The sequence below is a fragment of the Mus caroli genome, chromosome 5 (assembly GCF_900094665.2).
Source record: "Mus caroli chromosome 5, CAROLI_EIJ_v1.1, whole genome shotgun sequence".
NCBI lineage: Eukaryota > Metazoa > Chordata > Mammalia > Rodentia > Muridae > Mus > Mus caroli.
The window spans coordinates 17,107,505-17,133,514 of NC_034574.1; the positions used below are offsets into that span (position 1 = coordinate 17,107,505).

A 26,010-nucleotide genomic window follows, 5' to 3' on the forward strand; every position below is an offset into this window, starting at 1 on the left:
TATATGCCTCAATACAGGGGAATGCCAGGGCCAAGAAATATGAGTGTGGGGGGCTAGGGAAGTGGGGGGGAGGGTATGGGGAACTTTTGGGGTAGCATTGGAAATGTAAATGAAGAAAATACCTAATTAAAATAAAAAAAATCTGTTAAAATCAAAAAAAAAAAAGAAAGAAAGAAAGAAAGAAAGATCTGGGTAAAAGTGAACAGTATATTCTTATAGAGTAGCTCAATGCAAGGTGTATTTCAAGAAAACTGTAAGTCCAGTCTTAACCCAACTAGAAAAACAAAGTTTTTGAAGAACTCAAGATGGTCTTAGTTTGAATTCTGTTATGAGAAACAGCATGGCCAGAAGTAATGTGGGAAGGAAAGGGTTCATATGACTTCCATTTCTGAGTCATAATCCATAACTGACGAGAAAGCTGCCCAGTGAGACACTTCTTTCCTGGTTTCTGCTCAGCTCTCTTTCTTACATATCACAGTTCTGTCCATCAAGGATGGTACAGCTTGCAGTACCATGAGCTTTCCCTCATGAATCAACAATGGAGAAAATGCCCCACAGACATGCCATAGAGGCAAATTTTATTTGAGCAATCCCTAAATTGAGACTCCTTCAGACATCTTTGGGCTGTGCAAGTTGACAGTTGACGCTAACCTGGACAATTATATTTTCTTATTGTTTAAGAAGTCCCCTTGTAGCCCTCTGTTAAAACCATGCCATTAAACAGTAATAATAATAATAATAGTAATAAGACGCACTGGACCCTGGTACCCTGAGACCTGCACACATGCACTACCATAACAACATAGAATGCCACCCACTGCTGTAACAACCTGACCTTGGAGAGTCCTTAATGCAAATGTATCAAGAGCCTCCTACTGCCCCAGTTGACTGCTACAAAACCCTCTCACTTTTTCTTGTATGATAGCTAAAATTAGCTCAAGACAATGAAGAGCAAATGTCCTGTAAGTCTGTTAAATGAATGACAGATACAAAGACCCTTGGAAGGAAAATTCTGTTTAGGAAAACAGCTTGGAGAAATCTGTAAGATAATGGGTTACCCCAGCTCAAATGTCTCTTCATCCCAGAGGAAATCTACAGGGAATGCTTAAGGCCCCTAAGGAATCTACAGGGAATGCATAAGAAGGCCCCAAGGCTGTAACCAACCATCAATTCCACAAGCTGAATCCGAGGACTTCGCTGAGAACTGCAGCACACTCATGCCTCAGCATCGAAACGGAAAGTCCTTTTACATAGGAGTAGAAAAATGAGAAATTCTTAGAATATCTCAGGACACTTTTTAAAATGGCCTAGCTCTGGATAAAATGATAAAATTTCAGCCTGTAAAACTGGGCTTTCAGAACGCTGTTGATGTTAAAAGCCATCTATTTAAGAATGTTTGAGTATATTTATATGCATGTAGACACGGGCATAATATACATATACCGTTTTAAGTAGGCATGTAATATTTATCCACATTACACATATTTGAAGGAACTTTAAGACACACCTTAGTAATGTCAGTAATTTCTGTGTACAGACCCTTTAGGTGCTTGGGGCTCCTTTCAATTATATTGTAACATACCTGGAAATGTTTATAAGGGCAAAATGAAAATTCCTAATTAGGAATATATTTCATCATTGAGCTCATAAATAATGATGAATTTCCTTAGAAATTACTTACATATCATCTGAATGATTATATAAAATGGACATTGAATGTACTACGCGGCTTCCCAAACGTGGCACTAAAACTGACTATCAGCACATGAATAGTATAGATTTGGAGAATTTCAAGATATATAAAGAAATATAAATGTTAGGCTCACATCACATAACTGCTGAGTATAGAAGAAATGCTTATTACACAGAAATTGCTATTTTAATATTTTATTACTACAGATGTGTAAAGTCTGAAAAGAATCCACACATAGGATTTATGTGCATGCTTAGATGAGCCCCTCATACTATCCCCGTTAACAGAGGGGTACCAGTGCCTTCTACTTCACAAACATTCACAACATTCAAACAATCATGAGATACATAAATCCATTTCTGGAAATTCTTTCAACTATAACTTTATAGTTACCACACATTGCACACAGGTAGGTAATGGTTGATTCCTACTTTGTTTAACCCTTTCCACACCAGAAAGCTTCTAGTCTCTAAATGTTGTAAACAAATTTCCCAATTAAGTTTCTAAGCAATAAACTATAATTTCTCTAGCTATACTGATTCATTGTCAGTGCTACGTTACATGTTTTATGTTAAAATCATCACCCAGAAAGATTTTAAAGAGGAACTTTGTAGGTTATAAACTCAGGTCTTCATCTCTCTTTCCTCCCTGACCCATTTCTCCTCGATTCTGTTATGCTTACCATTATTTAATGTAAAATCCGGGATTCAAACCCATGCTCTAAGTTGTACAAGCTGGTCTGTAGACATGTAGGAAAATCAAAGTTTGTGCTGCGTCAGAATCTGGGTCTAACCCACGGAGTTCAGCCTGAGCTACTCTGTGTTCTGAGTGGTGTATACTAACCCTTGCGTTCTCTAGCCACCCGCTAGTGCTCCCTGCTTCGTCCCTTTTTAGCAGTTCTACTGAACTGGCACTGCAACTGGTCTGACTGAAAAGGTAAGGAAACAGAGACTGCTCATCAGATTTGTTATTCATCAAAATCCTTTTCTCTTTCCTATAATAAAAAATCATTTCATTGATGCCAGATCACTTCTCCCTTGAACAGAGTGAAAACCTACTGGAATTATGGATGCTTCTAGGGTCCTTCATTGCCTAAATATATATAATATTTGAAATTAATATTTATTTCTAACAAAAGGATACTCCTAATACAGATAAACTAGAAACCATTATTCCTCTTTATTTTGACTTTTTCAGTGGTTTAATAAATAGAATACATTAATTCTGGTTAAGATCCATGAAGGTTCCTGTTAAGCTATAGTTAAAAAAAATTTGTTCTTGTCAAATTAAAATTATAAAAAGAACTCTGTTTCATCCTGATTATAAAACATGATTAGTAAGCCCATGCTGACAGACTGAGAAAGGCATTTAAATCTCTTTTCTCATTTTCACTAGCAAGTGCTTTCAGTAAATATGTACTTTTTGTTTGTGCATAAAATTTTGCAGGTCATACTGTTAATAGGAGAAACAATCCAAACTATAATTGGGCAGTCTCCCATCCCTACACAAGGTTACTCACCTACACAAGGTTACACACCTACACAAGGTTACACACCTACACAAGCTTTAATGAAGCTTGCTGATGCAAGATTAACAAGCACATGACCAGAAAACCCTCTGTGATAGAGTCAACTGCATATAGGGATATAGGGCTCTGCTGTAGACACTGACACGTGCTGTACAACAGGAGCTGCTGAGGAAGATGCCCTTTCTACCAATGGCTGATCTCCAAAGACAGAGAGTGCAGATGGTGGAGGACCAGGGTGTGACTACCATATGCCAGCAAACTCAGGAGTTAGACAAACCTACATCCCATTTAGAGGACAGGCTCTTTCTGTAGAATATTCTCTTTGGAAATGTGTACAAGTTGTTTATTGATTCACATATATGTTTGTGTGTGTGTGTGTGTGTGTGTGTGTGTGTGTCTGTATGAAAAAGTTAAAAAGAATAGGATAGCAAAACTGCTACCATTTTATTAAAAGGCATATTATTATTGAATATTTTAATAAAAGGTATAGTTACTGGATCCTTTGGATAAGAACTTTTGCTTTTCAAAGCCTTAGAAGAGCTTAGGAAATTGAACACATTTCTATCTTAAACTGAGCAAATATAGCTATAGGGCATTTCTGCTGCAACAGAGTAACTCAATGTATTCAAAATCTATATGTAAATCAGTTATAAAAAACATTTCAGGACTGGCAAGTCGGCTCAGGGGTAGAGGTGACACTGCCAGTCCTGAAAGGGAAGTTACATGGTAAAAAGAAAGTCAAACCCATCAGCTACCCTCTGGCCTCCACATGCGTGTTTGTTTATGCACATACATGCCCACTATGAATAAATGGGATATAATAAAATGTCTTTAAAATGTTGCAGATTACCCACAGCATTTTAATACCAATCACTACTGGTAAGGAGTGGGAACAAAGAATAGTATTTTAAAATGTTTAATTTCACTTTTCAGAGTATTTGGTACAAAGGCTTAACCTTTCCCATTTCTAAAGCACCTGGCACAGCGGCACACTCTGATTAAAGCGACACTTCTAGGTTAAACTGCTACAGTTGCTGCCAGACACTTACCAATGGAAAACTGGAGGACAGATGCTGTCGTTGTGTTCAGGCATGTGGTGGTCTAGAGAGAAGACATACCACAGTCAGACCAGGAAGGCAGGAGAATGACAAGCTTAGAGGCAGAGTGCCCAGAGCAGCTGAACTTTCTCAGCTGCTCATCCATCCCCCACCACTCCTTACTCCCCTTCGGCAGGCAGACTGTGAGACCCCGACACTTAGGCTTATACAGTGAACTTCACAGAGTGCCACAGAGACAGTTCTCTAGGTCGTCTTGCCGGCTTTTAACAGAACTACACAGCCATCTCCTCCCTCTGCCTAATTACCAGTCTAAGCCAAAGAGAATCTCATAAAAAGGCAACCAAACAAAAATTGCGAGGTAAGAGTAAATGACTAGAAAAAGATTATTTGTAAAAGCAAATAGAGAGGCACTGATCTGATAAGACACAGGTTAAGGACACTTGGTAACCCGAACCTGAGTCCAAACTCAGGCCTAAGTTGAGGCAAGGAGAGAATTTACTCTAACAAGTCCTTCGACTTTACGTCTGTGCTGTGGCATCTCCATACCCTAACCGCTACGCACAAAACAAATGCATGTAATCAGAAAGTTGGTTTATTTTTAAGAAAATAGAATCAAAACAGCTAATTTAAATGCCATAATCTTTGGAAAGTAATAAAAATATTCTAAAACCGATCATGATAACGATTTCATAATTGAATATAGAACCTATGAACATTTCTTAAAATGAGAGTGAGAGAGGAGAAGAGGAAGAAGCGGGAGGAAGCACGTGAAGAAAGGTAGGATGGAGAATGAGGAGGGCGAGGGAGAGACATTATGAATAAGGGTCTAGAAAGAGCCTCCTCTACACTTCTGTTAAATCCTCCATGCCATGAAGTGTCCTTATAAATTCTTCACTTTGGAAGGAGAAATGACGTGGATAAATTGTGTGTAAAGTTATTTATGCTTTGGAGTAGGCATACCTCCCTAGTGAGACGAAAGTCAAGTTCTCACTTAGCTGGGCTCCTGAGCTCCATTACTGAGGTCTGGAAGCCTCACACGATCCCACTCTTGGAAACAGGTGCTCAGTGAGTGCTTGCTTGGCCTGGCAGCAGAGCATACTGTCTTACATCTGCCTCTTTCTGATCCGACACCTTTACACACGTGAGTGTAAAATCCAGTGGAGAGGCAGCCAGGGTTGCCAGAGGTGTCCAGAGACATTTCATAAGCCCTTCACCACAGCGTCAGAATGAGCTCCTACTTTATGCCAGATAAAAATCACTGGAGTGGACTGACAAAGGGAATTCTAGCAGTCTTTAGTCTGTACCTACCCACCATGCCCAGACCTCTGTTTCCTGTGTTCTTCCTTCCCCCAGAGACATCAGAGAAAAATGAACACTAAAATACTTTGAAAAGAAATCTGCTTTCCCTCCATAGCTTTTAAAGTAATTTTAACTTTCTGCCCTCATGCATTTCCCCTTGGATAATTTCATATTAATATCTAAAGGTATGCACAACCAACAGAGAGATTTCTTTTAAATCCACACAAGTTGAATGATTTTATGTAACTGAGTAGATTCCCAGATGAATCATGAAACAGTTCTGAAAGTGCATTCTTTGAAACAGTGATATTACATAAATTAAAAGCACTATGGTTATTGCTACTGCTAGTATACAGAGCATCCTAGAGAGTCCTACACATTGTCCCTTGCTGATGTAATAACTGATGCTGTGTCACCTGTCTAAACAAGTCACACAGCTGTGACCTCTGCTACTGAGTAGCAAGTTACTGCACGGAACACTGCTAAGTTTCGAGCGTAATCGAGGTGACCGAAATGTAGCTCTGGTTAGTCATTGATTCTACATTTGTTCCTTCCGATGGGACACTGAGGACTCCTGAGGCATCTGGTGCTCATCTCATTACTATGCCCACTCATGTTCATAAAACCATCAGGGCCTTGGAGATGAGCGAGGGTAATGAAGTGTTTGCTATACAAACATGAGGACCCAAGTTCAGACCCATCTAAAAGTGTGGGCATGAAGGGGCTAATCTGCAACCCGAAGCAGGACAGGGTCAGGCAGAGACAAGCAGATCCCTAGAGCTTACCAGCCAGCTTATTAAACAGAACTGGTGAACTCCAGACCAGTGAGAAGCCATCATTCAAAGCATAAAATGGAGAACAATGGAGGAAGATAGCCAGAATTGACCTCTGGCCTCCACACACATGTACACACATGTGGATATGCACTCACATATATGTGTGCATATAAAAGCACTAGAGTGCACAAAACAAGAATAGGACAGATGAACACACAAAAAGAAAATACAAAATCAACGTGTGTGGGTGGAATTGGGTTTTATAAATTATTACTCCTGAGTTCAAGCAGGCTTTTGATAGATAGTATAGTAATTATGAAGTCATTTTTCTCACCATACCTCAGTGTTCTTTAACAACCAATTAAGTTTCAAACTGTAGCAAACACCATGACAGCTTACGTAAATCTGGATAGCTCACTATAGACTGAGACCCTTTACTGTGTCCTCCCATCCTTGCCAATTGTCACTGAATTTAACAGACTTTTGGTCCAGCTTACCACTGGAACTAAAACATATCTTCAACTCTATGAGAAAAATTCTTTTTGCAAAGGAACAGCAGGGAAGGGACACAGCTTGATGCCCGAGTGCTGGCCAAGCATGTGAGGCCCTGTGTCGGATTCTACAGCGCTGCAAATACTTTTCAAAGACAGGAGCACAACTCACTCTAAATCCTAAGAATATATTTCTCTTTATCCTCATTTTACACTAGCAAAATACATGAAGCTGAGTGTCACGACCTAAAGTCTGCAGATGTGACTAACAGAACTTTGTGATGGGTGGAGACAGATGCTCCCATAATGCAGTTTTGTAATGGCAGGATACATCAGCCTAAATCTGAAGAACGCAGGCTTAACAGCAGGTCATTTATGTTGTCTTTTGTTCTCTCCTTTCAGCCCCATGAAGGAGGTCCTACGCTGTCCCAACTAACTCAATTTTACTCCTTTGGCTTGTTTTTTGTTTATTTAAAATTTTTCTTTTCTCCATACCAGGAGCAAAGAGTTTTGCAGGCAAACATCTTATCACAGGATCAAAATGGCTCCGGGAAGAAATTATAGCTCCCTTGGTGCCAGTGGGACCCACACCACCAGACTTGAGCTCATGATGACCAGAGGACACCCCGACTAAGACTATCAGCTACACTCCCTGCCATAATCTTCCCCTGCAGGGTCCTGGAGCCATTGCCAGCAGTCCTCAGAGCACTAGACATCTTGCCTGTGTCCTTGGCATCGGATCAAATGCTTTCCCTGATTCTTCATCATGCGTGTTTTTATTGTTGGGGGTGGTCCTTGGGGAGAGAAGTCTGACCCAGGCCTGGAAACTCTCAGATCCAGACCTGCAGAATCAGACTTACAGATCGAAAGAGAAAGCCCTAAACATCTAAGACTCTTGGCTTGTGGTTCTTCCTTTCAGTAATCCATAGAAACTGGATCATGGAAAACAAGCTGGTCTGTTGCTTAACAAGCAATGATTCAGGGCTGGCATCTTTAAGCAGTTCTTGTATACAATAGCACAGCCTGGATTCAGTTTTGAAATTCTATGGCAATCTTTGAATTTTAGTAAATATATTAACTGACAATTGAATCCCTCACTTTTCATCTGACTGGACTGTTATATATGGATACAACTTGGATACTATATATGCATTGACCTCTAGGAGAGTAGTGTAATATAAAACTTACAGAAAATTAAATAGCTGTTATTGCTAAAATCTGTCACAGCCAGTTGTGATGGCTCATGCTTTTCATCCCAGCACTCAGAACGCAGAGACAGGCGGCTCTCTGACATTGAGGCCAGCCTAGTTTACAAAATGAGTCCAGGACAGCCAGGGATACATAGAAAAACATTGTCTTGAAAAACCAAAACAAGCAAACAACAAACAAACAAACAGCCCCTATCTCTTTGGCTCTATAAAACACATTCATTTTTTCAGGAAATACTTATGATGGGAATATATAACTGCATACCATTATTATATTGTAGGAGATTAATTTATTTAGACATTTTGAGACAGGAACTTGCTATGCATGTATCCAGCCCTCTGCCCCCTCTTCCTCATGCTGAGATTATAGCCTACTATGCGAGTAAAGATTAATCTCACATAACAACTCAAAACCAACCGACTGGGGTATCAAATCTAAGAAGAAACACACTGGGACACAGAAACAATTCATGTTGATTAAAAAAATAGATATTTCAGTTTTTACTTAACATAAGAATTTACAGAAATACAAATCCCGGCATTATATCATGAGATACCTTTATTTCCCATTGCCGATATTTTCAGAAATATTACTGAATGGAACACCTCCTAAAATAGGCAGTAATTCTCAGCTCAATTAACTATGGTAAAATTAATTTTATTTTAAGGATTACAGATAATTAATTCAATCAAGGTATATTATTTAAAGCATACTAGCAAATTAACTTTTTTCAGAACGAATTTCACTACCAGAGTCGTATTTGTCTGCAGGTATTATAACACCTTGTGAGACTTGAATTATAAGCACCTATTATTTTAATTTACATCTAATTAATTCTGTTTGTGATCTAGTTTCAATTGAAAACTTAATTCACCAATGTTCTGAACTACATATCCCTAATAGGCTAAATATACCTATTGCCACAAAAGGGGTATTCAAGCATAATAAAGTAAGAACATGCTGCAAAGTTAATTGGTTTCCACATTTTGATAAATAAATTCTTTGAATTGCTCATAGAGGGGTTACCTCTTCACGATGGAAGCTAATCTTTTGATATTTTTTAAAGTTAGTGACTTTGAAAGGCAATGTGTGACACAGAGGTGAAAACACAAGCCCCGCAGAGGCTTGGGCAGCAAAGGGCCTGGCACTAGGGAGTGCGGAGATGCGAGAGGCAGCGCAACTGAGTCAGAACCTCACAGAATAACACTTCTTATCCTTTTCAGGGCATGAAATGAATGGAGTCTTCAACCAGACCACGGGGACTCAACCACCAACCAAAGAGTACAGGGACCCATGACTCCAGCTGCACATGCAGCAGAGGATGGCGTTGTGGGACATCAATGAGAGGAGAGGCCCTTGGCCCTGTGAAGGCTCAATGCCCCAGTGTAGGGGATGCCAGGGCAGTGAGGTGGGAGTGGGTGGTTGAGTGGGGGAGCACTCTCACAGAAGCAGGCAGGGGGTGGGGTGGCATAGGGGGTTTGCAGAGGGGAAACATGGAAAAGGGATAACATGTGAAATGTAAATAAATAAAATATCTAATAATTAAAAAAAGGAGGCTCAAGTCAAAGCAGCAAAAGCCATCAGCATACACTAGCGGCGGCTGACTGGTTTTAAAGAATGCTCACTGCATGTATTAATCCCAGATCTTACCTTCTCAAGCAATGGCTAATGTCCTAAATTAAATGGAAGCTACTACTCTGAAGTCATTTGGCATAGATTACATTTAAAACAAGCTCAGTTGTAAGTACATTCTATAGAAAAAAAAATCCATCAAGGTTCATCTACTGTTAGGAAGCAAAGTTTTAAAGCAGTGTAGTAAGAAACTCTTGAGTTGGAGAGAAAATAATGATGGTGAGATTGAGGCTTTATATAAAAACACAGAAGGTCACAATTTGTTCAAATGTGACATGCATTATGTACATATGATACACATGATCATATGTGTACTTTAATCCATCTAATCACAGTGATGAATCTCGTTTTCTCAGACACTCCAGTGCTGCCCGCTTTATCACTGAGCTTATGACCTCGTCCAAGTTTGAGACAAATGAAAATGGTGCAGATGGTATTTCAAACCTTCATCTGAATACAAGAGAATAAAAGAAATGCTTGTTGACAAAAAGGGCAGTAAGGGCCATAGCCAAACGACAGACTGCAGCAGCACACACTTACCAGCTCTCGAGGGCCGTACGGCTCACAGAAGGTGACAGCATTGCCATGCATGATGGTGCCACACTGCTCTCCCGTCTCACAGTTGCTGCATTCAACCCTGCAGGAACACAGAATGCACTCAGTCTCGGACTAAGCAGTACATGGTGGCTTCTTGTTCCCATAGTCAGTCATTCAACTAATGGCCACTGCACAGGACAGTCATGGTACGCTGGATTCTGACAAGATTCAGAAAGCACAAAACCAGAAAGGCTTCAGCGGAAACTTTAGTTCTTTCAGTCATGTGTAGTGGTGGGAAATTCTTTAAATCTCCCAGTTTTAATTTCCTCATGAATAAAATGAGGGTAGCACACAGGCCCAAGTCTCAAACATCAATAGTGACAATCAAATGAGACACTATCTAGAAACTGACAGTACAGAAGCAGTCCCGCCACGGGCCTTAATAATAAAATATGGCAGTACCAATAGTTATATAGAAGAAGCAGAAGCCCAATGGACAAGGACAGTTTCAAGGGGTAAAAATAAAGTAATATTCTCCTACATAATGAACTAAAATTCTACATCTCTATAATGGAAATGTGTCTCACAAATAGTTTGTGTTATGATCAGTGTAAAAATTTTAAGTAACTATTCTCAAGCAAGCTTACATGTTCACATTTCACTATGTTAAAATAATGGAACCAGATGTAGTTGACATATAACTAAAAAATAAGCATAGATTCTAACACTAGCAAATTTTGGACACTGACCCATGTAACCATGAACAGAATTGAATCCTCTGTTTATTTTACTATTGTAAACTGAGGTGGGTAATACAACATAAGACAGGATCAAAGGTTACTTTTTCATGCCTGTCGAGTACAAACTGGAGGTATACATACTCTGGATTTGACTTTGAGCATGTTCAGTAACATTTATAATGCTCTTCACTGTAACATTTCCTTCTACAATCATAACACATCTAACGTGTGGGAAGAAAGGTCTATATTTTCCCTGTCTGGTCCTCAAACCACATGAGAGCTTTATTTGATGCAGAAAGAATATTTTCAAAGACCTTCACATTCCAGGTGCTAAACGCTGTGGAAAGGGCGCTGTGCCCTTTGCTTGGCAGATCGCTAGGTTATCACTCTCTATTGTTTATGCTTTCAGGGAGGGACAGAGACTCCTTTCCAGACAGGAAGACAGAGTGTGGAGGGAGATCACACGGCCCCTGAGGGCGAGAGGCAGAAGCACAGTGAGTATAAACTTGGTAGACGATTAAGTACCCTCTTCCTCACTTTACCATCTAGGGCAAATGTCAGCTATCCTAGTCTGTTTAGCCATGCCCGCACTACAAAATCAGAGAGCCACAGAAAAGAATAAGGATTTCCAGTAAGGATTTATGATGTAGTTCATTTTGTCATAAATCTTACCAGGAAGATAGAATCATTTCTTGATTACAATGATCCGAGTGTAATAAAATGTCCTTGACGTTAGAAGAAACACAGTAGCTTTGGAAGTACAAAGAACCAAATTTGTATTCATTTTTGCATTTTTATTTACTATGTGTAGCATTCATAAATAGTGGTTGAATAAATAATTAAATATACTTCAACTTTATAAGCAGAATTATTCTCAAGGTCTGAAGTCCTAAGAAAACCTCTCACAATACTGTCTGGCATATACTATACATGAGTTATTACCTTATTATTATTATTATTACTAACATTATTACAACTATTAATTTCTCATGAATTTCTACCCTTTTTGGCTGCTACAGAACAGGGTATATCTGATTCCCTGCTCCATGATATAGAGTATGCAATATGAATTAACCCCTATTGTTTTTTAATTTTTAAAAACTGAGTATAAAAGAAGCATAAAAAAGTAACATAAAAATTGTATTGGGGGAGGGCTGAAGAGATGACTCAGCAATTAAGATTACCCACACAGTATCTCACAATCATCTATAACTCCAGTCCTAGGGGATCTGATGCTCTCTTCTGGAACACACATGGTGTACAGACATACATCCAGACAAAATATCCACATATATAATTTTTAAAAAACTATATTGGGAATTTTTCATTGCTAAGGAATTAATAGGCCTTTTATATTTGTAATAGGTGAGGCTTATTTAAAAATTATCATTATGAAATAGCTTGAGAGAAACATCAAACATCAAACTTGACAGAGGAGCTCCCAGGGACTAAACCACCATCCAAAGAGTACACATGGAGGGACCCATGGTTCCAACTGCATATGCAGCAGAGGATGGCCTTGTTGACCTTGTTGGACATCAATGGGAAGAGAGGCCCTTGGTCCTGAGAAGGCTTGATGCCCCAATGTAGGGGAATACTAGGACAGGGAAGCAGGAGTGGGTGGGTTGGTGAGCAGGGGTGGGGGAGGTGGGATAGGGGGGTTTTCAGAGTGGAAACCGGGAAAGGGGATAACATTTGAAATGTAAATTTAAAAAAATCTAATAAAAAATTCAAAACTCATAATAGCCAAGGACCAGCCTTAGCTTAGACAGGATTTCTGAGGAAGGGGTGTTTGGGAGCAGCGAAAAGACAAATGATGGGATGCAAGTTTCTAGCTTTATAGTCTGCTTGAGATGGCTCCCTAGACTATCTGTAGATAGCTATCATCTGTAGATAGCTCTTGGCTCTGTAGTTCCCTTGAGACAGCTCTCTGCTTGAGACAGTTCCTGCTCAAGACAGCTAGAGACTGAATTCTTTCACGCTAGAAAAAAAATTCTGTTTTCTGGATAGCTCATGGGCTTTCCAATCATAGTCAGAAAAACTGCTAGACTTCTAAAAGAGCTGTGTTCACTCTCCAAATTTCTTCAGATAGCTGAACTCTTGCTAGAAAAAAATTCGAAAAAAGAATTGTTATTGCTCTCTGCTAGCTCATCTCATGCAGACCAAAAGCTCAGTCTTTTATTTACATATCAATTCAATTGTTTACCCAGGTTCTCTTCTGATTAGCCCATGAATTAGCATTTTATGACCTTAGCCCCTGGATTCTTAATAAAAGACATCAAGTACACTTTTTTAAAGACATGACCAATGAATTAAGAGATCTGCCTTCTTTTGTAAGCACAAACAATAAGCTTAGCTGGGTGGGATCATGTCCTGAGATTATCATTTTCACCATGCCTGGACCTAAACTCACTCTCTCTCAGGCTGACTTTGAAGTCAGGAATCTGCTTGCCTTTGTAAGCACTAACAATAAACCTGACTAGGTGGGAACTTGTTCTGTGATCTCCACTCCCCAAATCTCTTTATCTCCTTCCGTAATATGTTTCTGACAAGCTGGCTCATAGGTCTGTGAAGCTCCTCATATAATTAATATTGCATCCTTATATTCTGTATAGTTGAAAAAGTATACATTCTTGAACTCATGTTTTCAGGGTTCTTTCCCACAGCCTTAAGGGCTGTCCTGGCGGTCATAGCGTCTACCATTTTTCTAAGGACATTAGACACACCCATGCCTCCCAGACTTGAACTGTCTCTGATTATCATGGAGTCAACCTTGGTAGAGAAGGCATTCCCCTAAAGGAGGAACATGAACTAAAATATACAAACAAGCCTTAAGCCTAGCAACTGCTTATACTTGTAGAGGCCCATGCCCTGCTGACCATGTTCCAGGGTTAAGAAACCATGTCAATACTCTCCTTTCCACACAACCACGAAGGACTCTGAGGCATCTGTTACCAGTCTCTAGGACAGTGGTTCTCAACCTTCCTAATTCTGTGACCCTTTAATACAGTTCTTCATGTTGTAGTTATCCCCAACCATAAAATTATTTTTATTGCTACTTCATAACATTAGTTTGCTGGTATGAATTACAAATATCTTATATTTCCAATGGTCTTAGGCAACCACTGTGAAAGGGTTATTTAACCCTCAAAGGGGATTGAGACCCACAGGTTGAGAACCACTGCTCTAGAAACACTTTGCTAAAAATATCATTATTCATATGAATCTGTGGTTAGCTATTTGAATTTCTATAGTAACCATTTCAGCTCTATATATGTTCAGCAGGAGTTCTCACTCAATCATATATAAGGAAAACAGTATTTGAATAAAGCATCCATTTCACGTCTCCTCCTCTATGATTCTGGTTGAGTAGGTATGGGGCAGAATCTGCCTATCAGTATATTGTTTAAAGGCAAAGTCGACGTAGAGAGCCTAACAGCCTGGAGTTAGAGAAACAGTGACTAAACAAGAGGCATGAAGTGTGTTTGGAGGCTCACTTCTACTTTGTGATAATAAAATAAGCACAGGGGAAGAGGATGCACCAAGAGCATAGCTCCTTTCCTAAGCAACTCGACAATTCTTCTAGATCTTCCTGTTCATATATTCAGAATTAAATATAAAAAGCATCCTACCCTGTTTAGATACATCTATGTGCCAGCTATCACTCACAGGGTTGCTGCCAGGAGGAACAAAGGCTTCCCCAAGGATTGATGGGATAAATCAGTGGGCTCCCTGCCAATGCTTTTTAAATGTCCTTTGCTTGATTTTTCTCACAATCTGACTGTGTTTGTCAACATAATTTATTTTAATTTACTCTGCGTGACTATCCCTCAGGGTGGTCGGGTCTAGCCCTTCTCTCAGCTGCCCTGAGTAGTGTGGTTTACTTTCTCATCATTTATTAATGCAGTCTTCTGTTACCACCACATTAAGGATTTGCAGGCACCTTGCTTGCAAATGCAAACAGTGCAATGGCTAACTGACACAGTGCTTTTTCTTTCAGCAGTTTAAATTCCATATGGAAAAGCAGAAGAGTAAACAGATTCAATATAAGACACCCATGCAATGGTAGTTACTGCAGTGCTTTATGTAGAGTTCCCTAACGTGCATTTAAAGATGTCAAGCTCTCTCACAGGGGATAGAGGTTACTACCTTTATTTTACTAATAAGAATCATGACCTTCAAAGAGGAAAGGACATTCAAAGTCATGCAGCTATCAAGTTGAAGAGTTACTATCTGAACCAAAGTATTGGAATGTATTCCACAGTTACTGTGTTCTTAAAATAGCAAGATACACTGAGTGGTGAGACCACTTCAAAAGTAGGAAAGGAAGAGAAAGTTTCTAAGGAAGGTAGCTGCTGACCTGGCTCTAAATGAGAACTAGAAATTAAGTAAGCAATAAGGTGAGATCAATGTGTGTAGGGAATAAAATACACAGAAATTTTGTCCCATAAGTTGAACTTTTAGTTCAGCGGGTCAGTATGACTGGATTCATACAGGTCCATATAGAGAAGGATAGCAAATTTCAGCCTTAGAGAGTAGGTTGCATATACCACTGCTGGGTGACTAACAGGAACTGTGCTAGGGAAATCTATAAACAAACCCTCAATCACATAAAACTATTGTCCTCTAATATTTTAATTCTTATTTGGAGACGCTAAAATTGAAATTTGGAAGTATTACTGCTCAAGGTTGTACAACTACACATGTGAAGTCCAGTACCACAAAGGGCAAGACAAGTCATCAGCTCAGGCTGAGAGAAACCAGACAGAATAGTGGAAACTTGGAGTTTCTCAGAAGAGAACTGTGATCCATGTCTGAAGGACAAAGGTGGATTTTAAAACTCTACGGATGCAAATAGTCATATAAACTCAAAAGGCTTTCAAAACAGCTCCTATGTGTTGCATGTTCATTCCTCCTATCCTCCTTTCTCGAGAGAGGAACCCCTGGATGTCTGAAATTTTAATTCTTCTGTTTAAGTTTTCAAGAAGGGGTTAAACTTGGTGCTATCATGGGGGCTCAGAGAGGGAAAATAAAAGGTGCTGTTTGCTGTGACATTTGAATCATGGCCTCATAGCTGGGCTTCTTCCTCTGATCTCCCTCTGAGGAAAATGATGGGCTTTGTAGAGTTAGGCAGAGTAGTCTTCCAGATGTGTGGGAAGGAGGAAGTTTTACATAATCCCAGTTAAACAGGCTTTTGTTTCTCAATTTACAAAGGAATGTGACCTCCCAGGCTAAGGATTAGAAATGAATTCTCTCTCTACCTAATGGCAAAACTATGGAATGTTTCTCTAATCTAAGAAACCCTTTCTCCTTTCTCCTATTTCCCCAGCTAGGAAAAGTTGAACATAAGGATTTAACAGACACATTGATGCATTATGTGAACTGTTCACATCAAAATATATTCCACCACGAACAACAGGATTAAAACACATCTTAATGGAAATGCATATAATTTTCAAAGATATCGTGAGACTGGAATCCATTAAACCTTTTCTCAGACTATTTATTGCATGCTTAGGTTCCACAGGAGTCTCTTTTATTACTGGAGTGCACAGATGATACCATTAAAGAGGGCCTGCATCGTCATTGAATCTCATCACCCTGCATTTGATAAACAATAAAACAGGACTAGAATTTGGGTTGCCACAGTGGACCCTGGTCAGCAAGAGACAAGACTTCCAGTTCTGTAAAAGGAAGGTATGTTGCAAAGAATGCTTGCCATTTTTACTGGCAGGGTTTATTTTGAAATTCTGTAGTGATTGTTCTTAAAGTTATTTTTTCATTTGTAAGATAAAGAGATTTGGTTTCACTAATAAAATCCTATAAAAATAAGGCAATGAAATGGATTTCATGGAAAAACACTGAGTTAATTACAAGAACTGGTGGGTGTAAGAATGAAGTTCTATGTGGCGCCTTTGGCTGCTAAATATCCTTGGATAACTAATCAAAACCTGTTTTAGGCTTACACTTTCACTCCCTCCTCTCCCCTCCCCCTTCTATCTTTTGCTATCAAAAATAAAAGCAATCAGTAAATATGAAGGCTATCCAACAAAACCATGCAGGCTTGAGCTGTGATTAAGAGAGATGAAGACACTCTTTGATTGGGTTTTGCTTTCACTGTAATAAATTCTGAGGCACCTTCTAAACTGGAGACTGCCTGCCTGCCTGCCTGCCTTTCTTTAAAATAAAGCAAAAACAAAAGTAATATTTAGCTATTTATGTTTTCATCTTGAAACAAAAAAAATTATATAGTGTACATTTGGGTATAGTGCAAACTTCTAAAGGTATAATTATGTCATTTATTCTGATTTAAAAATTTTTAGGCACGATATACTCAGCCTAGGTCAGCATGCAGGAGAGTCAGGACTGCCACGTGCATCAGGAGACAGAGACCCATGCACTGTAGTGACTGAGAGGCCTTTGGGAACAGGAAAGAGGGGGGTACTAATGAGAGAACTGAGCTCTTTTGCACAATTGCAGAATTATGAATGGTTGGTGCTGACATCATCCTGACAGCAAAAAATAAATAACTGGAGTATCATTTCCTCAGGCCTCCAAATGATGTGACTCATTCCTCTACCAGGTCAGAGCAAAGCCGCCTAGCCTTTGGTCAGGCACTCCACTGGAATGAGTTAGTCACCTGGAAATTCACTGACAATAACCTATCATTCTCATCTGAGATACATGGCCTTTGTCCCCAAGGGCAGGACATTATCTATTCATAACTTATTACTTCTGAAAAGACGAATCCTACACTCAGCCCCACATAGAAGCAGTCTGCCATTTGGTGAACCAGAATTGTCTATTCACCAGCATTTTTGTACAGAGATATTAAAATAATCTTAATATTTGTTTTATTCATATAAAGTTCTTTAAAACTGACAAAAGAAAAGGAAGTTATTATAATCGTTTGGTGCAAAGATAATGTGTGTTTGCTTCAATATAGTCCACACTGTGTGCCGACAAAAGCTGACTGTGATTTCACAGATGAAATGAGATTCCAAAGGCCATCTGTTGCTGATCAATCTCTGAGCTAGTCAGAGATCCCAATGCTACCTGGGTCTTCCCATCAAGCTACTGCAACCATTGGCCTATTTTATTTTGTCAATTGTTTTGATATAAGGTCTTGCTATATATCTCGAATGGACCTAAGTACTTACTGTGTGGCTCATGGGGGCTTGGCCTTGTACTCATGGCAATCCTCTTGCCTCAGCCTTCCAATGCTGGAATTACAGGAATACACGTGTACCGCATACAACTTTATTTTCTAACAAATGTTTTATAATAAAGAGAGCATGGCCAATTATTTGGGAGTTATTTGCGTAAGTATTTTGAAGAAATTAAAACATCAAGCTTCTAAAAGTAAATTTCAAAGAGCGTTCGGTCCTCGTTGTAAAATGTAGACTAGTTGGAAAAACAGTGAGGAAGAACAGTTACTCTTAAGAATAATCTCACCTTCAATTATCACATGCCTTCTTTTCTAAGGAGGTAACACGCCTTACAGGTGAAAATGACAAACTCCATTTATAGCTCATTCTTTCTCATTACTTCTCACCGTGGAAGGCAAGAGAAGTCTTCTGATTTCACTAGGGAGTTGAAAAACCCAATCTCTTCTTCATTAACAGGTACAGTGACAAGAAGGTTAAAAATAACCCCTCTAAAAACCCTACTACTGCAGCTGTATTCTCATCTCCTACTATGGCAAAGTCTACGATGTACTGCTTGAAGAAATATTTTCTCACTTGCTTCAGATGCACTTGACATTTAATTCCACTGAGTGAGCCCTGTTTCTGTCATCTCAAACACAGATTAAAAAGGGAAGTAACAAGTCTCCAGGTTTATACCTTATTGTATTAGTGGGATACCTCCTGGTTAACCTTTCTATTGTAGAGAGAGAGACTGTCCCTAGAGCAATTACATCATGGTAAAAAATAATAATAATTAGAGGAAGGGATTAAATGCAGAAGAAGAACCATAAAGGAAAAGGTTATCAATGAAAGAAATTGGGGATGAAATGACAATAGGAAGAAATCAGGAGGAAGGAAATAACAGGAAAACAAGCAAAAGACTCCGATCAGATCAGAGGACTGTTCTACGGAGTCCAAAGATAAAATACAGCAGAAGTTCTGCCAAGGGCATGCCAACATAGAATATACGAAGCCTTCGAGTCACCTAGACTGTAAAAGCTGTGTGGTGTTTATTCTCTCCTGCCATTACCACTGTCCTCTGACTTCATTGCCCCTGGAACTGCTGGACACCGAGCAAATTCTGTCAGGCAAACCTAAGTAAGATAATTTTGCCTGGTTTCTCTCCTTGTCTTCTTCTGATTATCTTCAAACTCCACTGGATTGTATTGCTCACATCTGGTCACAGAATGGCAGAGACCCCTTGTTTTCCCTTTATGGAGTGATAGGGTCTATACACTGGTGAACTGCAGTGTGGTGAGACCACATGCTTGTCCTTGTCCTGTGTTGGCTAAGGCCCAGAGATGTAGCTTCCACTGTGGTGACTCACCTTACCCCAACACCTTGGTGGTTTTATATTCTATATTCAGACAACGATCTTCTCAGAGGAAAAGTACTGTAAAATACCAAATCACCATTTTTGTTCTATCTGATATTAATTGCTTCAACAAATTAAGCAGATGCAGTAGAGTCTGTGATCTTTTAGCTGTTAATATTGAGATGTTATGGGTCGTACCTAGCTGGCAGAGGCCTTCCTACAAGACAGGGTCCGAGGCATCCCTGAGGGCATCACAACAAGCTCAGCAAAGGGACATCTTTGGAGGAGTGGCTCCTGGTCCCGCCTGGGCTGCAGGACACACTGTGCTGGAGGGGAAACATCTGCCACCCTTCCTTGCCATCTATCATTGTGTTCTGTAGCAGCCCTGGACTTCCCACAAGAGCATCCAGGATATTATAACCCCGATGCACTTCTCAGAAAACAAGCTTCACAGGGACAATGTCAGCAAAACAAAGATTCTTCCTCGTTTTGACAACCGCCTGGAGGAAAAAGGCGCTTCTAAACTCAACTTAATCATTTTTAAGAATTCATTTATTTTTGTTTCTCCCTTTCTCCCTCCCTCTTTCTCTTTCACTGTAAACTAGAAATATACTTTATATATTACTCTTCATTTTGCTTTCTTCTATTGTTTTATTCATGATCATTGTGTATATATAGGTGTACATGCCACAGTGCACGTATGGGGGTCAGAAGTCAAGTTTGTACAGTTATCTCTTCTTCTACCATGGGTTCCAGGAATAAAATGTAGGTCACCAGGGTGGTATGGCAGTAAGTGTTATCTGCCTAGCTGTCCTGCCACTCTTTATGATTTTTTTAAACTGGGATATATTTATACAATTGAAATGCATAAAGCTCTATTTTAACAAATATGCACATCTATTACTTCATAGCAATGATGCCATATTGGTTTGTTTCATAAAAGAACTCCACAAGTATCAGTGTGAAGAACTTGTGGTGTCTCGAGTTACAGAGATTCTAATGTAAAGCCCTGTGTGTGCTAAATAAATGCTTTGCCTCCGAGCTAATCTGCAGCCCTTCAGATTCGCCATTTCTAATCTTCCTTTAAGTTTAAAGCATGTGGCCACCACCTAGGCAAAGGTAAACTAAGTCTTTCTCAAGTCTGACCCACTACTCAATCGGTCTGCTTGCTCTCTTTACTCTAACTCTTAAACAAAACAAGTGGATGGGAGAGAGGAGAGATAGGGGGCTTTGAGAGGGTACAGGAACAAAGAACAGTGCACCCTAGGGGGCAGGACAACTGCTGCCTGGAGTATAGGAGGTATCTTGGGGATAAACCCCCTCCCTCCTTTTCCCTGGTGAGGGGAGTTTCCAGCCCTTATGCAGGAATAGAAGCAAAGACTGCCCAGGACTTACCAAAGACTAGAGCTGACAGTGTAGGACTTAGTGGGCATACACAGAAACATGCCAGGGCATCAAAGGGGCATCCCTATTTATCACCTGCCATTGTACTAAAATGACTCCTGAAATGGGAGAGGGCAAACCAGAATTGTATGAAATTAGAGACTTAATGGGCAAAGAGAAAAATAGTTAAATGGGACTATAGAAGAATAAAGAAATCTTGCCTGTCTGATAGCTTAAGTTTGCGACTGAGATTCATAACTATACTGTGTTTGTATAAATGATTTCTAGGATAGAGAAAACTACTACCATAGTCAGCAACTCTCAGACCAGAGGGAAAGGACTTATTATTGTTTATATTCTTTCATTCATTGATCTTCTCACAAAATAAAATGATCACTTTTTAAATCAGTTCAAATCTTTGTCGTTTAGTACGTAGTTCACTCACTAATATGTTTTATGCACAACAAGACTCTTGATTCTATCCCAAGGCCATCAAAAAGCTGGCAGAGCCACAGCCCTGTCTCTTTGTTCATAATAGGAATATCACTTACTATTCTAGGTCATGTGTAGTTACCTGTAATAAGACAACAAAAAAGACAGCAAAAATCTGCATGAAGTGAACTGAAAATGGATACTAGGAGCAATTAATAGAAAATAAGTAAATGGCAGAGCTTTAAAATGGATCTAAAATTAAGCCATCCTCACTGCAGGTTCCTCATTTCTCCCCCGCTGATTGTCCACACAAATGATAAAGCTACAACTGTAGGTTATTTCTGATTTGCTTTGGTTATCCATAGGAATTATACACTGAACAGTCCTCATGGAGCTAGAACCACATAGGAGGACACGTGTAAGAATCACATGTTCCTTTCCAGGCAGATTATATGGTGAGGTAGTTAGCGGTGGGAATGTTGGTGAAGCCCTGCACTGGGCTCCCCTGGTGTCCTGCAGCATGGGCACAGAGACAGAGGTGGCAGGGAAGAGGATGCTTCCATGCTGTCACCAGGCTTCCAGTAGGCTTTTATTTTTGTGGCATGAAGAGACTCAAAGACAATAGTACAAAGGACAAGGGTCTCATTGGAGACATATAGGTACTAAGAAAACAGATTCACGAGAGTGAAGACTACCCAGAAGGCTTCAAAGCAAGTGACGCTTTGCCACTTTCTTAAAAATATTAGACTGTGGGCACTGCAGAGATGGCTCAATGGGTCAAGTGCTTGTCAAGCAAGCATGAGGACCTGAGTTCAAATCCTCAGTGGTGTATGGCTGCAATCCTAATGCTCCTACATCAGATATGAGGAACCAGGAGAACCTGCTGAAGCTCACAGGCTGGATACTCTAGTATACTCCTCAGAGAACAACAAAGAAACCCTGTCTCAGATAAGGTGGGAAGCTAGGGCCAACAGCCATGGTTGTCCTGACCTCTACACGCATGTACACTCTCATTACGTGCATACACATGTGCACAAACACGTATGCATATACCCACATACACACACTACTAAAGTAGAAAATCTGACTTTACTGGGTGTGAGTGATGAGTTTATGGTGCTTATGTTTAAGGGTTCCCAGCTCCCATGATGCTTTGTCCTCTCTGAGGTTCTGTTACTATTCTGTTTCCATTCACTCTCAGAGAAGGCAATGCAGGTATATTTAATTTGATGTTTGTTTTTCATGCAACTGGGATAAATAGGACTGAAGGGCTTCAGTAAATGGATTAAGATAATTTTTAGGACTCTTGTCTGAGTTTAGAAGAAACAGTCCTTTCTATAAATATCATCACAGAAAGGAGGGAAGGAATGTTGGGGGGGGGAGAATACAGCAGATGGCCTAGAGGAAGGATAGTGAGGAAAAAAAGAAGTGGAGATGGGAGAGAGGCAAGAAGAAAGGAGGGAGGGAGAGAGGGAGAAAGGAGGGAGGGAGAGATGGACCGGGGAGGAATGAACTCTGGTGAACACCTGTCCTTCATAGCCGCCTCTGTCATGTTCCCTTGTTTCTCAATGCTTCAGGTTTTTGCTGCAAGAAATGGAGGTGATGGAAAGAAAGGAGCTCTTCAGACTTCCTAGGGTGCCCAGGAAGCAAGCTGTATGCTCAGAAGTTAAACAAGACCAGCCTGATTGCAGTTGCACTGGTTCTAGCTTGATAAAATGTCTTCTTAAATAGGACTGCCATCATCTACTTTGGTTTTTTTTTTTTTTTTTTTTTTTTTTTTTTGAAGAAAGAAAGAAAGAAGAAAGGAAAGGGAAGGGAAGAAAGGAAAGGAAAGGAGAGAAATGAATGAATGAATGAATGAATGAATGAATGAGGTGAGAGGGTTCTGGCCATCAAGGAGATGCAAGCTCACCCACAAGCACATATGGAGCAGTACATGGTTCTAAAAGGCTAAAAGGGAGAGGTGTCAAGAGGAGTGGAAAAATCATAGCTTAAATAAAAGAGACATAAAATCCATAATCTTGGCCAGGAAAGATCATACCCGATCAATCATGAAAATGGTTGAAGTAAAATCAATCACATTTTATTGATTAAAAAAAAACCCAACAGATTTGAATCATATAAAAGTCACATTTTATATTTGTCAAGAAAACTGAAGAAATTGAGTTAACTTGACAGAAATAAGTTTTCCTTGAAATAAACAATTATCTGCTAATGTCTGTATTAATGGAATACAGAAACATAAATATCAAAAGAAAAGCAAGAACTTTTCTTGGTCAAACATGGTCTTAACAAAATGTCTTAATAAAACTTTCTATTCATTTTGAGACACTTATATTTGGATTTTCCCCCAGAGTATAACAGTCTTGTTGATTCATTGTCTTCTTAAATAATATGTAAGTTAGGAGACACTATGAGTCTGTCTGGGTTAGTAGTATTTTATTCTGTTTTACACTATTCGGGTTCATATCTCTTTCTAGAAAAGACATAAAAGTGCCCTCCTCACTACGGAAGCTCAGCAATCCATGTGTCATCTTCAACTTTCAAACTGAGGGTCTCTTTCTCTAAGAAAATCCTGCTGGGGGCATTGTTCCTCTTCTGAGTTCCACTCTTATTACATTTAAGGATTTCTGTCCAAGATTTAAAACTTTTGTATGATGTGTCTTTAAGCCACTACTTAACTATTAACTACATGAGAGAAAGGCAACTTGTCTTAGTAAGAGTTTAACTGCTGTGAGCAGACACATGGCTGAAGCTGCTGAGTTCCCCTGCTTGTTGGAGCTTGAACATGGCCCCTTGTTCTATTACATTATCACTAGCTTCCTCTTTTCCAACTTCTCCACTGCCTAAGCTTGGCTGTCCTGGCTCTTGCTCTGTGGACTGACTTTGAACTCAGAGATCTGCATGCATGTCTCCTGGGATTAAAGGTGTGTACCACGATGCCTGGATCTAAATTTAGCTGGATGGGATCTTGCCCCCAAATCTTTTAATCTGTTATCTCTTAGAACATAGGATTCAGCTCCATTTTACTTCCTAATGCCCCTTTAACACTTGAACCATATATTTTATATTTTCCCTTTCTCAGCTTGCTATGCTTGGTTAAAATGTTCTTCATGAGACTTAAACAGAGAACAAAGTCTATGATGGGCATCTCTGAGACTTCCTTTGTCAATACAATTAATCTGAGTTTCTCCACCTTAGCCTCAGGCAGACTCTTCAGACAAGGGCAAAAAGTAGCCACATTCTTCACCAAATTTTACCACAAAAACAGTCTCTAGGCCACATATTGAAATTCTCCACTGAAACCTGTTGAGCCAGGTCTGCATAGTTCCAATTTCTCACAGTGACAAAGTCTTCTATATTCCTACTAGCATAACCCATTAAGTACCATTTAAAGTATCCCATTGCTTTCCAAATCCAAAATCCCAAAATCCACATTCTTCCAAACAAAAACATGGTCAGGACTATTAGAGCAATACCCCACTTCTGGTACCAACTTCTGTCTTAGTTTTACTGCTGTGAACAGACACCATGACCAAGGCAAGTCTTATTAAAAAAAACAAAAAACAAACAAAAACAAATTTCATTGGGACTGGCTTTACAGGTTCAGAGGTTCAGTCCATTATCATCAAGGTGGGAACATGGCAGCATTTAGGCAGGCATGGTGCAGGAGGAGCTAAGATTTCCACATCTTTATCTGAACGCTGCTAGTGGAAGACTGATTTCCAGGCAGCTAGGGTGAGGGTCTTAAGCCCACACCCACAGAGACACACCAACTCCAACAAGGCCACACCTTCTAATAGTGCCACTCCCTTGGCCAAGCATATAGAAACCATCACACCACTTTAAGAAATTCCACTTAAATAATTATTGCTAACTATTTGTGTGAGTACCTCACTCTAACTGTTTGTGTCACTGGAATGTAAAGTATTTGTTAAAGCAAGAAAAATTAACACAAGGCTGAGTGTTCGCATATGTTGACAATCAAGGTAGCAGTCATTAACTTTTCTTGATATTACTTGGATTTTCATTTCAGGCTCAGCATTTAGCTTTTTAAAAAACTCTTCTTTATCCACAAATCATATTCTGTATTAAATAAAGCCCAAAATTCATATCCTCTTCCAAATAACTGCAGAGTGACAGATCTATTCTAAGGTCAGCAAAAACATAACAGACTGCCAACAAATTTAGATATCAAACTATATACAAAAGTTTCTAACCTGAGTTTATTTCTTTGTCCTCAAAATCCCATAAAATTTATACTTAAAAACATTCTAAAGAAAGCCTAGAGTGCAAATAGTGATGTCCAGCTAATATGAGAAACTATTTCAAGTTACAATGATGCCATCTGCCACTTCAGATAAGACATTTCCCCTTCCTACTCACCACTAACTATTATATACATTGTAGCATGATGATTCTAGATATGGGATGTCTAACCTTGTTAGCTTGACACAGATGGAAAGAGAGAAGCTTAATTGAAGAACTGCCTCTATTAGATTGACCTGTGGGGCATTTTTTATTTCTAATTGATGTACAAGAGCCCAGCCCACTATTGGCAGTAGCATCCCTAGACAGCCCACTGTTGACAGTAACATCCCTAGGCAGCCCACTGTTGGCAATAGCATCCCTAGGCAGCCCACTGCTGGCAGTGACATCCCTAGACAGCCCACTGCTGGCAGTGACATCCCTAGACAGCCCACTGCTGGCAGTGACATCCCTAGACAGCC

At 39.7% G+C, this 26,010-nt stretch overlaps 1 protein-coding gene and 1 non-coding gene across 5 annotated transcripts in view; both read right to left on the minus strand.

The window, feature by feature from the left end:
• Reln (reelin) overlaps positions 1–26,010 on the minus strand; it is a 438,806-nt gene that overhangs the window by 222,749 nt on the left and 190,047 nt on the right. For all 4 annotated transcript variants that reach the window (XM_021163945.2, XM_029477127.1, XM_029477129.1 and 1 more), the window contains 2 exons: positions 10,227–10,323; positions 4,271–4,322 (listed from right to left, as the gene is read on the minus strand). In XM_021163945.2, the coding sequence (XP_021019604.1) occupies positions 4,271–4,322; positions 10,227–10,323 (149 nt within the window). The remainder of the gene's footprint in view (positions 1–4,270; positions 4,323–10,226; positions 10,324–26,010) is intronic.
• Positions 12,977–13,036, minus strand: LOC115031171. Its single transcript, XR_003836792.1, has one exon. It is a non-coding gene; the product is annotated as a U7 small nuclear RNA (small nuclear RNA).